Source organism: Schistocerca piceifrons, chromosome 8, assembly GCF_021461385.2.
Source record: "Schistocerca piceifrons isolate TAMUIC-IGC-003096 chromosome 8, iqSchPice1.1, whole genome shotgun sequence".
In the NCBI taxonomy this organism is placed as follows: Eukaryota; Metazoa; Arthropoda; class Insecta; order Orthoptera; family Acrididae; genus Schistocerca; species Schistocerca piceifrons.
The window spans coordinates 398,883,597-398,896,936 of NC_060145.1; the positions used below are offsets into that span (position 1 = coordinate 398,883,597).

Below are 13,340 nucleotides of genomic sequence, written 5' to 3' on the forward strand. Positions count from 1 at the left end.
CAGCAAAGATCATTGCTCACCTTAGATGCAGCTGCAATCGAGCCGTGTGCTCAGAAAGGATAGTGACCCTGTCTGCAGGTGTGTGTGTGTGTGGGGGGGGGGGGGGGGTTGTTGTTGTTGTTGTTGTTGTTGTTGTTTTATATGTACATCTGACAAAGGACGTTAATAGCTAAATAATGGCTTGCAGTTGTTTTTCAATGTGGCTGTCTGTCACCCGATGACTCCTGTGTGTTGTGAACAGTAATCAGTCATTCTCATATTGTTGTTATTCCGCTGCTGATTTCCGCCATTGAATTTTTGTAGTGTTGCAAGTATTTTACCTCTCTACTTAAATGTTTCTTGTCTAAGATCTTGTTAATCTTCCAGTCTTTGATAAACACTGTGGTCCTTGGAGGCATTTCTACTCACGACAGAATACAATAAAAATCTTATATCAGTATGGTAAGAGAAAATACGTATTGAAGTTAAAGACGTCAGACTGTCTCAAACCAGCTCAGCTGGCCCGAAAACTGTGTGTTCAGCAGTATCCATTGTTTCACTACTCTCCTACCCCAAGAACGAGTGGTAAAATGTCAGTGGGACTGTTACCAAACAACCTAACTACCCCAAAAAATTCCACAGTAATATTGGTTTTAAAGTTATTTTTATGTGTCATCTCCTTGTCACCCCAACCCCATTCTTCAAGGGTACTAAAGGTGCTTTATCATCAGACGGTTGTTTCCCATTTATTAAATCATATGTATGAAGTTTGGCCAAAATAGCTCCAGGTCTTCCACAACTCCAATACAAGCTTTTATTTATCTGTGCTCTGGAGCTAATATTTGTGTTCTAATGCACCCTAAATCACCAGGATAATGATTTTGTTTGTGTTCCATGTTTTTCATATTTAATCCTTGAGAGGTACTCACTACATCTGTAATGATACAACATTCAAGACCTGTGTACATGCAGTGAATATCTCTTTGGTTTAAGTTCACAATTAACATCTTTCCCAAAATAAAATGGTATGTACTCTTTATGTTCTCTGCTGAATCACTTGTAACATCAGATGATGTCATAAAACTAATAACAGAAAAACTAATTTGCAATTTTCAGATTATGTTGATGAATTTCTGAAGAATTCTCTCTGTATTGATGCAGTATTGGCCGAAGCTGGGCTGTAGTTGGGTTGAGCATGTTTGGCTATGCTATTGTGCTGGGTATACATATTGTTCGACAGTCTTTGTATGATATTGCCTATTTTCAGCATTAAAAAGAGCAGATCACTTTATCAACTGACATTTTAGAATTTATTTTAATTGGTGTCTTTTGAACCTTGCAATAATTTATGGGAAAATTAGACCATTGTGTTGTGCGAAAAATTGGCTGGGCTTCCTTTCCAGAGTCCAACAGTGATCTGTATGCACAGAGATCTTTCCTGTTTTAAATTGTTCTAAACATGCATGGACAGAGTGCATATCTTGATATCTTCCTTGTTGTGGTTATTCATATGACAACTCTTGCGTCTGCAAAACTCTTTTAGTGTGGCGTCATTCATGTTCCAGCTGCTAATGAATTAGATCTGGAAAGCCAGCACTGGTAACACAATGTATCCCTTGTTGTGCCCAGTATATATTTTTCTTCTTAATTTTAATGTAGAAAATGTGCTTGGTTGTTTGGTGAACATTATATTTACCATTTTCTTGTCCCTTTATTTGAGATAGTTGACTTAGATGTTAATGTAATTTCCATTACCGTATCACGTATAGTTATACCTTGTTCTTAATGGGAAAAAGGAAAATGAATTTCCTATGTGTAATTCAATCCTCATATGTTTTCATTTTATGTTTCAGAAAAATGGCTTGGAATACATAAAACGTGAAAAGCCAGACATAATATGCTTGCAAGAAGTTAGATGTTCAGAAGCCAACATTCCACCAGAAGCAAAAGTAGAGGGATATCACACATACTGGGTATCAGGTGAGTGTTTCTCCCCCCTTTTCTACTGTGAAAAATTATGAAAGGCTACAAACCAGTCAGCCAACAATCATACTCTTATCAAAAAATCTAATTCAAATAATGCTTTTAACCTGCATCAGAGTACTCTTCAATGTCTAGTTCAGGCATTTCATCATGCATAGTTGCAGTGATCAACAAACTGTCATAATATTTATGATTATCCCTTGGAATCATGTGTTGTCACACACTGTCTGCAGAAGTTCTACTGCAATCAGAAGTATGCCTTGTAAGCAGAAAGATGCACCAAAAGTTGTTTCTTTCTTTTCCTGGTTACTTTGTCGAGTTCTGTTTTATAAAATGCCGAGAGATGTTCATGTCTTTCATAGTGAAGTACACAAGCATCATGCATCAGAAGTTTGTGAATATTCTTCCGATCACTTTTAAAGTTGATCTAATGGAATTGCATTTTCCTGGACACACATGCATCTCAACTTTATCTTTGGTAAGAATAGAATTTGAAGTAATGAATTAAAATCTGTGCTGGGAATTGAACCTGAGGCTCCTGCTTACTAGATGAGATATACTGACCACTACACCAGCATACCATTGGGGCTAAGACAGTTACATGGACTGCCATAGTCCAATGCTCTCCGTAATACAGACCTCAGTTCACACCCTCAACCAATTTTCCCCTTGTTAAATTGGCAGGATTGCCAATGTTACTGCAGTGGTACGGTGATGTAGTGGTTAGCCCATCTGCATACCAAGCAGGAGACCTGCGTTAAAGTCCATTACTTGAGCTTCTATCCTTACCAGAGATAAAAGTTAAGATGCATATGTCTCCAGGAAAATATAATTCCAGGAGGTCAATAGATCACCTGAACCTGAGGTACGGGTAGGATTTCCTCTTTACATACAAAGTTGGGGTGCTACAACAACATCAGAGAGCCTCGGCAATACTGATGATTTAAGAATGGGAAAATTAGCTGAAGATGTGAACTGGGGTTTGTGTTAGGGAGGGAGTTGTGGTAGCCACAGTAGTACGGTGGTGTATTTGTTCGCACTTGTGCTTAGTAAGCAGGAGAGCCAGGTTCAAATCCCAGCCATGGCACAAATTAATTCTTTACTTCAGCTTCTATCTTTATTGAAGATAAACTTTTAAAGTTGAGAACACTTACGTACAGCAAAGTGCGAATGAGAATTGATTTTGTAACTTTGAATGGTTTCTTTTCATCCATCAGAGTGGTACACTGGCACATGCTCTTCCACTCTGTCTTGGAATGAAGAGTCATATCCACTTCTGTGCTAATTCAAAAGAATGTGTAACCAGTAGACTGTAAGTTCGGATTGCTCTTCACAGTCGTTTAGTGAACAGAGTAAGAGCATATTGACTATCAGACCAATTGTGTGATTGGATTGAAGAGTTCCTAGATAACAGAACACAGCATGTCATTCTCAATGGAGAGAAGTCTTCCGAAGTAGAGTGATTTCAGGTGTGCTGCAGGGGAGTGTCGTAGGACCGTTGCTATTCACAATATACATAAATGACCTTGTGGATGACATCGGAAGTTCACTGAGGCTTTTTGCAGATGATGCTGTGGTGTAACGAGAGGTTGTAACAATGGAAAATTGTACTGGAATGCAGGAGGATCTGCAGCGAATCGACACATGGTGCAGGGAATGGCAATTGAATCTCAATGTAGACAAGTGTAATGTGCTGCGAATACATAGAAAGATAGTTCCCTTATCATTTAGCTACAAAATAGCAGGTCAGCAACTGGAAGCAGTTGATTCCATAAATTATCTGGGAGTACGCATTAGGAGTGATTTAAAATGGAATTATCATATAAAGTTGATCGTCGGTAAAGCAGATGCCAGACTGAGATTCATTGGAAGAATCCTTAGGAAATGCAATCTGAAAACAAAGGAAGTAGGTTACAGTATGCTTGTTCACCCACTGCTTGAATACTGCTCAGCAGTGTGGGATCCGTACCAAATAGGGTCGATAGAAGAGATAGAGAAGATCCTACGGAGAGCAGCACGCTTCGTTACAGGATCATTTAGTAATCGCAAAAGCGTTATGGAGATGATAGATAAACTCCAGTGGAAGACTCTGCAGGAGAGATGCTCAGTAGCTCGGTACGGGCTTTTGTTGAAGTTTCGAGAACATACCTTCACCGAGGAGTCAAGCAGTATATTGCTCCCTCCTACGTATATCTCGCAAAGAGACCATGAGGATAAAATCAGAGAGATTAGAGCCCACACAGAAGCATACCGACAATCCTTCTTTCCACGAACAATACGAGACTGGAATAGAAGGGAGAACCGATAGAGGTACTCAAGGTACCCTCCGCCACACACCGTCAGGTGGCTTGCGGAGTATGGAACTAGATGTAGATGTAGATCAATAGGGTGATATACATTCATAGACACAAAAGTAGAGATCTTCCAGACATTCAAACGTCATCATCTTATCAGCATTTCTTCCACTTACACTGTTATTTAAACTTTTCCTTCATTCCACAACTGGTTTTGGCTTTTTAGGCCCCTATCTAGTGATTAACTATACTTCGTACGCCAAGAGAAGAGCTCTGACAGCTGGCAGCGCAGTTGCCAGTGTTAGACATGGATGGGCAGCGAGCCAGCAACAGTTGCCCAGCACTTTGACAACACTGGATTGTAGCCATGGTCACGTAAACAAAAGCTCAAAACGTGATTGGCTGTCGTGGATGTGCAAAGCACATGCCCCAAGGCCATGTCAACTGTCTGAGCTCTTCTCTTGCCGCACGCACTGTAGGAAGTTTCCATGTATGTAAAAATGTCCACTTATCCTCATTTTGTGTTTCCATTTGATTTTGTTTACAAAAATTTAGTTTCGCTTCTTGTCTTGACAGTCTACATCTTATCTGCTTCTTTGGAGCCAGATCTCCTCTTTTTTCCTTACTTAGCTACTGCAACTGCTACAAAATTAAATGTGAAACAGTTACAACACTCTTATTTCTTTGAGTGAAAATGTGAAACAGTTAAAACACTCATATTTCTTTGAGCTAACAAATCCTAACTTATACTCTTAAAATATTTGTGTATAGTTTGGAGGAGATACTTGCAATTGTCATCTTTACATTTGGCTCTTGTAGTCATTGTCAATTAATGAAATATGCGCATTTTAATCAAGATGTCTTCTTGATTATTTCTATCTACACCAGTGAAATTTGACAAAGGGATAACTCTAAATGTTCTGCCTTATAGAGCCATCATCACTTTCTGACAGCGTGTAGTGTGGCCGCTGTCTGCAAATTTGTGTTACTTAACAAAACACATCATTTAGAAAGAGCACTTCTGACCATATCTACTGTCACATTTAAGCTGGGGGGAGAGAGAAACTTATGGCAAACATTTCTCTGCTTTCAAGTGAATAGACGTAAGTGAAGTGCCTGAGACTGTCTTTTGTATTCATTGTTTTTATTCCCTTTTGTCATCTTCTGGATATGATTTCCAATAAACTGGACTAGTTGATCTAAACTTCCACAAGTGTTCATGAAACCACTTATATCTCAATACAGAAGTCTGCGTCAACTGAAATAAAACATTTCTATTGACTGTTATTTAGGTATACAGCAACCAGCAAGAGCTACCCCAGTCACTGTGCTCCTCTGGATCCAGTGAGGGTTATGCTTTGAGCCTCTTTTGTTTCTTCAAATTTTCTGTCCTTGTGTTTCTGTCTAATGGTCTGAACACTAAATGAACAGCTGAAGTGTTCTCAGTAGCGTTGTTGCATGTGAAGAGACATAAATAATAAGAAAATAAATTATGGTAATTGCTCGTACGGAAACTCGGCAGGGCATTTTAGCTTTACACGTCACAAGTCAACAGCATGCCAAAATTGTAAATATATTACATTTGTCATTGTTGAGCAAAGTATGCTTCTTTTAAATTCTCTGGTCCTGCATTTTCACATATGCTAACACATCCAAAGTTTTGCAATAATAAAGATAACAAAAATGAAACGAGCTTATTCACTTAGAGCAAGATCAAAAATTTTACACATCTGCTGTTTCTGCATGAGAAGGGTGATAACACTACTGCCATGCTCTTGCATTGTCCATCGTGGGATTTGTGAAGATCCTTACTAGAGGCAGAAGCAGGTATCATTGCTAAGGTCTCTACTGATGTGATGGACATTAAGTGAGGCACTATAGGGAATGCTAGTGACAGAAACATGAGCCCTCTATCCCCAGGATATCTGCTATGAATTATTCCTGCAGTTTTTAATTAAAATTGACCTCTAGGGGAGGTTTTCAAATCAACAAATGAATGGATAGTTGCGTGCATTCGTTTTCCCACCCCTCCCCTGCCCCCCTTCTACACTGTTACCAGTTTTTACTGACTACCAAAACTCCAGAAATTGCAGTTTCTTGCCGAAGGCATAACTTTGAAATATTAGTGATTGGTTTATATTTAAAGACGGTGGTTTATGAACACACCATGCTCAACTCCTGGCGCACTTCCAGCAGGAGCAAGGAATCTTGCCAGCACCGGGTTTCACTCTCTCCCTTGTCTTAAAATCATCATCATCATCATCCAACACACACACACACACACACACACACACACACACACACACACACACACGTAGCAACACTGTGATACACGCACTGTTCACTGGCGCATTAAAAATCTCAATTACAAAGAAAATGCTTGGAATTTGAGTGCTTGAGATGTGAAGTGAGAAATGGAAGAACCAACAAATATGAAAATAATCTCACATGGAAAAATAGTAGCATAATTAGCAGCAACAGGATAGCACGAAGAAATTTCGCCAGTTAAAATATGCTAAAGCAAAAATAAACCACTGGGAGAAAAATTGGGATAATTTTCTCATACTGAAAAAAAAAACTTCTTACTTGAAATGAAAATACTAATCCATTCATTATAGTGACAATGCTGTGTTTTAAACTACCATTATTTCTCAACAATATAAAAATCATAGAAAACCAAAAACTTTACTTTCCTTACAAAAGTCTTAAAGGGCAATGCTTTTACAATTAGGCAAATTGAAATGAATACACTGAGATGACCTAAACTGAGTTGAGAGTTGGTCTCTTCTGTTGCAAGAATCGCTAACATTATCAGTATGTGCCAGTAAAAATTATTACCTTAAAAATATACTCGTGTGCAAATCCATTCTCTCTGTTCCGTATATGCTGTGTCTGTAAGTCCTCCCATCAGTTTAACAATTCCTAACAATTATCTGTAGCAAAATCCTCCTCCAGTATGCACTATGCTAAAAGTTCTGCCATGTTCAACATTTGACTACTACAAAGACACACAAGTTCAGAGATATTACTGTCAATGTTGTAAGTCGCTATTCCACAGATGACACACACAACTGCTTTGCTCTCGTAATGTGAAATTACCACTCATTCTGAAACTGTCTGCAAATAAATGTCCAGTCCACCTGTATATGCCCACCTTTCGGTATTACAAATACTGTAATGGAGCATGTTGCAAGTAAATAAGCATAAACAAAAGAGAAAAAAAAGGACGGTGTGGGTGTATACTGGAGGGTGCCCAATTGAACATTTTTTGGACCAGTTCAGTCTTGAAGTGTGTCATTGCACAAACCCTGCTCGCAAGTGAGATTTCGTCTGAAAGGCCATTGTAGGCATGTGTGAAAGGCTCTAACAGTAACGTCCATCTTATAGGCAGCATGTCAAGGGTGAGCCAAGCATTTTATGATGTATTAATGGAAGAACACAGTATTTAATGTTGCCCGACAACTCATTTAGATTTCACAGTACAAAAGTGTGTACTTTCAGGCAGACTTTCCTTTTGGGTTACTCTTTTGTTTCATATTTCACAGTTAAGATGTGGTTTTTTTAAGGCCTATTGTTGCATTTCCAGCTCCGCTTAACCTTATGTCACCCACACATTCAGAGACATGCAGGTGGTTTAAAAATTTTGTGGGATTTATCCACACACTTTGATTTTTATATATGTATAATATTGTTCTTCTATCTTCCCAATTTACGTGGGTATCTTTCAGTACATGATGCGTGTCATAAGATTTTACACAAAGATTTAGAGAAATGGAAACAAAATGCAAAGCTCATCCCACACACGCTAACAGACGAACAGAAAGAGGAAAGACAAAGAATTTCTGCTGAACCACGGGGTAGTGCAAGGCGTGATCCTACATTTCTGTCAAAGATTATTGCTTGGGATGAAAGTTGGTACTTCCAGTATAACCCTCACACTAAGCTTCAAAGTGCTGTGTGGTGGAGTCCTGAACCACTAGTCTTAAAAAAAGTCAGACAACAACCGTCAAGGACAAAGATAATATTGATCATATTCTTTGATAGTAAAGGATTAGTTCACCATGAGTACATTCCTTCAGTTCAAACAGTGAACCAAACCCTTCTTTCATTTAAGTCTTCAAACGTTTGCGACAAGCGATTCAACATTGCCGCCCTGATTTGGGATATTCTCACGACTGGTTCTTATTGCATAACAGTCAAGATGTCATACTGCTTTATCTGTTACCAAGTACCTGGTCAAACATAGTGTTATTGCCATCCCACTTCGCCATAGTCGCCCATACTCTCACCTTATGTTATTTTTACTTGTTTCTGTGATTGAAAAGATGACTGAAAGGAAAGCTTCATCTGGATACTGCAGACATCCAACGGGCTGTGACAAATAAGGTTACAAGCATCACAATTGAAAATTTCCCTGCTTGCTTCCAAGACCTTAGTAAATGTTGGCAACTGTGTATAGGTAGCCAAGGGGTCTACTTTGATAGGATCATTACTTGGCAAGTGCAATTTTCTGTTTTTTAAAAAAACTTTTCCTGGAGCTGGTCTGATGAAGGAAGTATTATTGTTATTATGGATTTGAGTATTTTTACCTCTTGCAAAATTAAGAGTTAGCCTTCTGTAATTGGAGCAGTCTATTGCATCCTCTTTTTATGAATGACTGTTGTGCACTTCCTACAACATTTGGAAGAGAATGGTAGTTATAAGAACATTTATAGTTTTCCAGACTTCATCTTTTCTCCACAATTCTCCCAGAACTAAATTGGTAGGTCATCTGGACCTGGAGCTGTCTGTGATCTCAGTTCTGTCAGCACTATTTTAAAGTCAGTTTTCATATTTGGAAAACGTATTTCATCTACTAGCACTACTTCTTCTTCTTCAGTGCATTCCTCTGTCATGATATAGTCTTCTTTTCCACCATAGAGCTCTTTGTAATATGCTTTCCATCTTTCGGCTACTTCATCTGTATTCAGTAATGTTTCTTTGTTCATCCTTACCAAAACAGTATGACATTATAATGCGATGTTGTTGGCAATTTTTCAAATGCGCCAAGCTACAGAGCAGTCCAGGTTTTTTTAGTATCAGGTTTGTTTGTTTCACCAACTCTCAACCAAACTGTTATCTTCCAACCTAACTAATACCTGGGTCTAAGTTGCAGATCAGTCTGTTGCCACAGCCAGCTTCCCCCCTCCCCCATGTGCGACATTCAATGGCTTCTTTGCCAGCTGAAAACAAAACTGAGTATATGCACCTATAGGTGACATGACAGCAGTCGTTAACATTGCATCAATGGTCAAAACATATGACTCGTGTCTAACATTCCTCTTGATTCTAATGCCTTAATTACCCATTGTGCTTTATCTTTCATTCCATTTTTGTCTGTTTCTGTATTCCTGCGTATAGAATTCAACTATTCCTTTATGCCTGGTAATGTTTGTTAATGTTGAAAATCCTAAGTTGCACCACAGTCTGGAATCCGTGTTAAACTGTAGCACCCCCCCCCCCCCTGTCTTAAAAAAAGGGGGCTGCATAATTTATTTCAAAGGTTGTTGGAGGAGTGCAGTGGCATACCACCTTAAACAGGACCAAGAATTTCTTTCCTGAATAAAATTTATTATCTTTACTGTCATCAGTTGGTTTCCATCTGTGGGTGTGTCCCCCCACCCCCACCAACATCTCAGTGGTGTTTTTGTTACCACGGTATTAATTAGACTAGTTAACAAATTTAAATGTTTTTTCTGCATCTGGTTTGTAAATGGGTGGATTTACCAAATTTTGGGGTGCTGAATACACTGGGAAAGTCAGTTCTTCTCTATGACGTCACATTTCCTAGATACACAGCAGAATAAAAAATGGTAATAGTGAAAATTGACATAATTAAGTCAAAACAAAAGTACTCATTCAGAACGTTTGAAATCAATACTATTTTATATGTATATATGGGCATCGTGCCAATAATAGGTCCAAATTTGTTCAAAAGATATTTTCACCTCTAATTGTCTTTGGTTTTTGAAAAATGCGGCGATGGAGCTCGTCTTTTGTTTGCTGTTTCATCACTCTCCCTAACAAGACCCCCAGCAGTAATCACCCACCATTGAAGGGTTCCAATGGACTTGGTAACGGTGTTCCATGGTAAGAATGTCCTTGTGAAAGCGTTCACCATGCTCATTGCTTACGGCTCCCAAATTTTCTGGGAAGAAATCAAGGTGAGAAAGTAAAAAGTGTTTATTGAGGGACATTCTACACCCCATGTTCTTGTAGTTGTCCAACAGATCATTCACAATGGTAACATAGGTTTTGTGTTTTCACTTTTCTATTACTCAAAAAGCCCTTCACAATTGCTTTAAAAGAAGACCAAGCAGCTAATTGGATATCTATGAGTTTGGCATCAAAGGTTGGATCTTACAGCAATTCTCTTATTTATGGTCCAACAAATATACCCTCTTTCAGCTTTGCCTCACTTAACTTGGGAAACTTTTCTTTTAAGTGATTGAAGGCCTCACCTTCATTATCCGGAGCTTTTACAGGGTTCTTGATAAGGCCCAACTTGATATGAAGGGGAGACAAAATGATTTTATTGGTCTCAACAAATGGTGTATTGTTCACATTTACATTTCCAGGAACATATGACTTCCTTATAGGCCATTCCTTGACTGTATAGTGGTTCTTGGTGTCACGGCTGTCCCAAAGACACAAAAAGCAGCAGTATTTCATGAATTCAGCCTGTAAACCTGTAAGGAATGCAACAACTTTTAAATCACTGCAAAGCTGCCATTCATGATCCTTATATTTGATTACCTCTAGCAGCAAAGCCATGGTTTCATAAGCCAAAGGTACCAGTGGAAATGCTTTGCCATTATGCAGTAGTACTGCTTTCAAGCTGGTTTTGCTGGAGTCAATAAGCAGTCGCCCGCCACTCCTGTGGATTATGTTGTACACCTAGCTACACCATCAGACCATTGACATCTGTAGGTACACACATTGAATTCTGCGAGTTGATATAGTGAGCAAAGGAAGCACCTCTTGATCTGAAACAAAAATTTTTTTCCCTGGAGTTAGAAGGTTCTGTTGTTGCAGTTTCGACCCCAAGAGCTCAACTTGCTGTTTCAAAAGTTTTAGATTGCGAACCTAATCGTTCTATTCCATTTGATGAAAGAGCTGAGACGAAGTGTCATGGTATTGAGGGCAGTACTCTTCTATATGTTCAATACTTTCTGATTCACGTGACATGGTGTCTGGTTTCGTGGCTTTCAAGTTACAGACAGGAATGGGCAACCCCTCATCATGGGACACAGGCAAATGCACTGAAGATACATTTGCATACTCTATTTTATGTCTAGTTTTGCTTGAATGTCCCGAAATATTTTTAAGACAGAAGTAACAGTGGTCATTAGGCTCACACCACACCATCGAAACAGCAAATGGCATGGCTCGGCATTTTCCTTTCAGTTATGCAGCCAATGTGAGGTGCAAAATTTTTATCTTTATCACCAACAGGACAATCAAAATACATTTTATATGCCTTTTTAACCAAATCAGTGATTGGTTTCTTTGGGCTTTTGGAGTGAATTTGCCACATACATAACAAAAGTTGTTGGGGTGGTTTAGACAGCAACGAGATTTACTAGTTGCCATTTTTCTTAGTTGAGTTTGCACTATCTTTCACAGGAAACACTCACTGGGCATCTCTTTCACACCACTGGATTACCACACCAACCATTTACTGACAATTTGTAGATCTTTTAGCTCTTCTCTGCAAATCAAAAACAAACAATTAAACATCAGAACAGAAAAACAGTAAAAAGCAAAATACTGAATATGAAAAATGAAAAACCTTTTAAAAATAGTACGTGCTAGAACATTTTGAAAGGTATATTCTGATTCTACATACCAATATACATACTAGTTGATGTATCACATCCCAGATGCAAAATGGCTGTTGACTAGTGTTATTACTCTTATTGGTAACGTTGGATGTTCTTATAGCATATTCCCTTCTTATTGTCAGTTCTTTGAATTTTTCAGTATTCCACAATTTTGCTTTACTCTTCTGATTTCTCTTAAACATTAAAATATAGGTCACTAAAACTGACACATTATTGCTGTCTGTGTCTAATGAATCCAACAGTGTCATTAAAAAAATAGATTGCTCTTCACCATGTAGATGAGATGCTGAGCTGCAGATAGGCACAATAAAAAATGCTATATATCTTACCTTTCAGGCAAAAGGCCTTCTTCTCATGTCTATGCTCGCAGCAGCCACAGACAATGGTCGTGTGTGTGTGTGTGTGTGTGTGTGTGTGTGTGTGTGTGTGTGTGTGTTTTGTGATTATGTGAATGTGTGCATTTGTTTTCTATGTCAAATTGGCAGAAAGCTAAAGTTTATAGCAGTGTTCCGTTATGCTTGTCCGCAACTCAGTATCTCCTCTATATGGTGAGTAGTAATCTATCCTTTTCATAATATTGTTGTTATTCCGTCCTGAACATTCCACAGTTTACTCTACTGTAGCTAAAACTAGACTACTTGATATCTGTTGTTATTGATGGGTACGAAGGATCTTGGGTAACATGTTCAATATTTCAGGGTAGGACGAAAGATAATCAAGCCCTGGCAAAGGCACTTGTTTCAGTCCAGGATGATATTGGGTGATGAGCAGGGTGGGCCTTCATAGCAGATTGTTGGGGATGTGTGTGGGTATGGCATGGGAAATCTGTTTGTGGTCTAGGTTCGGGGAGCGTTGCCAGTCTTTGAGACCTTCAGGATACTGGGCAAGGGAGCACTCGTCACTGCAGGTATCTCTTCCACACTTGTTGTATGGGAGGGATTTTTTGGTGGGGGAGGGAAGGCAGTGGTCAAAATATGGGTACTGTTTGTGGTTAATGGGATGAGGTGTGGATGGAGCCATCGGAGAGGTGGAGTCAACGCCCAGGAATCTGGCACGTTGGGTAGAGGAGGACCAGGTGAAGCAGTTGGGAGAAAAGTTGTTGAAGTTGTAAAGGAATGTGGATAGGGTGCCATAGCCCTGAGTCCAGATCATGAAGAGATCATCGGTGAAATCGAACTAGACTAGAGGTTGGGGTTTTGAG

At 39.0% G+C, this 13,340-nt stretch overlaps 1 protein-coding gene across 6 annotated transcripts in view; it reads left to right on the forward strand.

Annotated features, from left to right (window-relative positions):
- The window catches only part of LOC124711157 (DNA-(apurinic or apyrimidinic site) endonuclease), a 70,629-nt gene that overhangs the window by 18,024 nt on the left and 39,265 nt on the right, over positions 1–13,340 (forward strand). For all 6 annotated transcript variants that reach the window (XM_047241068.1, XM_047241065.1, XM_047241063.1 and 3 more), the window contains exon 3: positions 1,833–1,959. In XM_047241068.1, the coding sequence (XP_047097024.1) occupies positions 1,833–1,959 (127 nt within the window). The remainder of the gene's footprint in view (positions 1–1,832; positions 1,960–13,340) is intronic.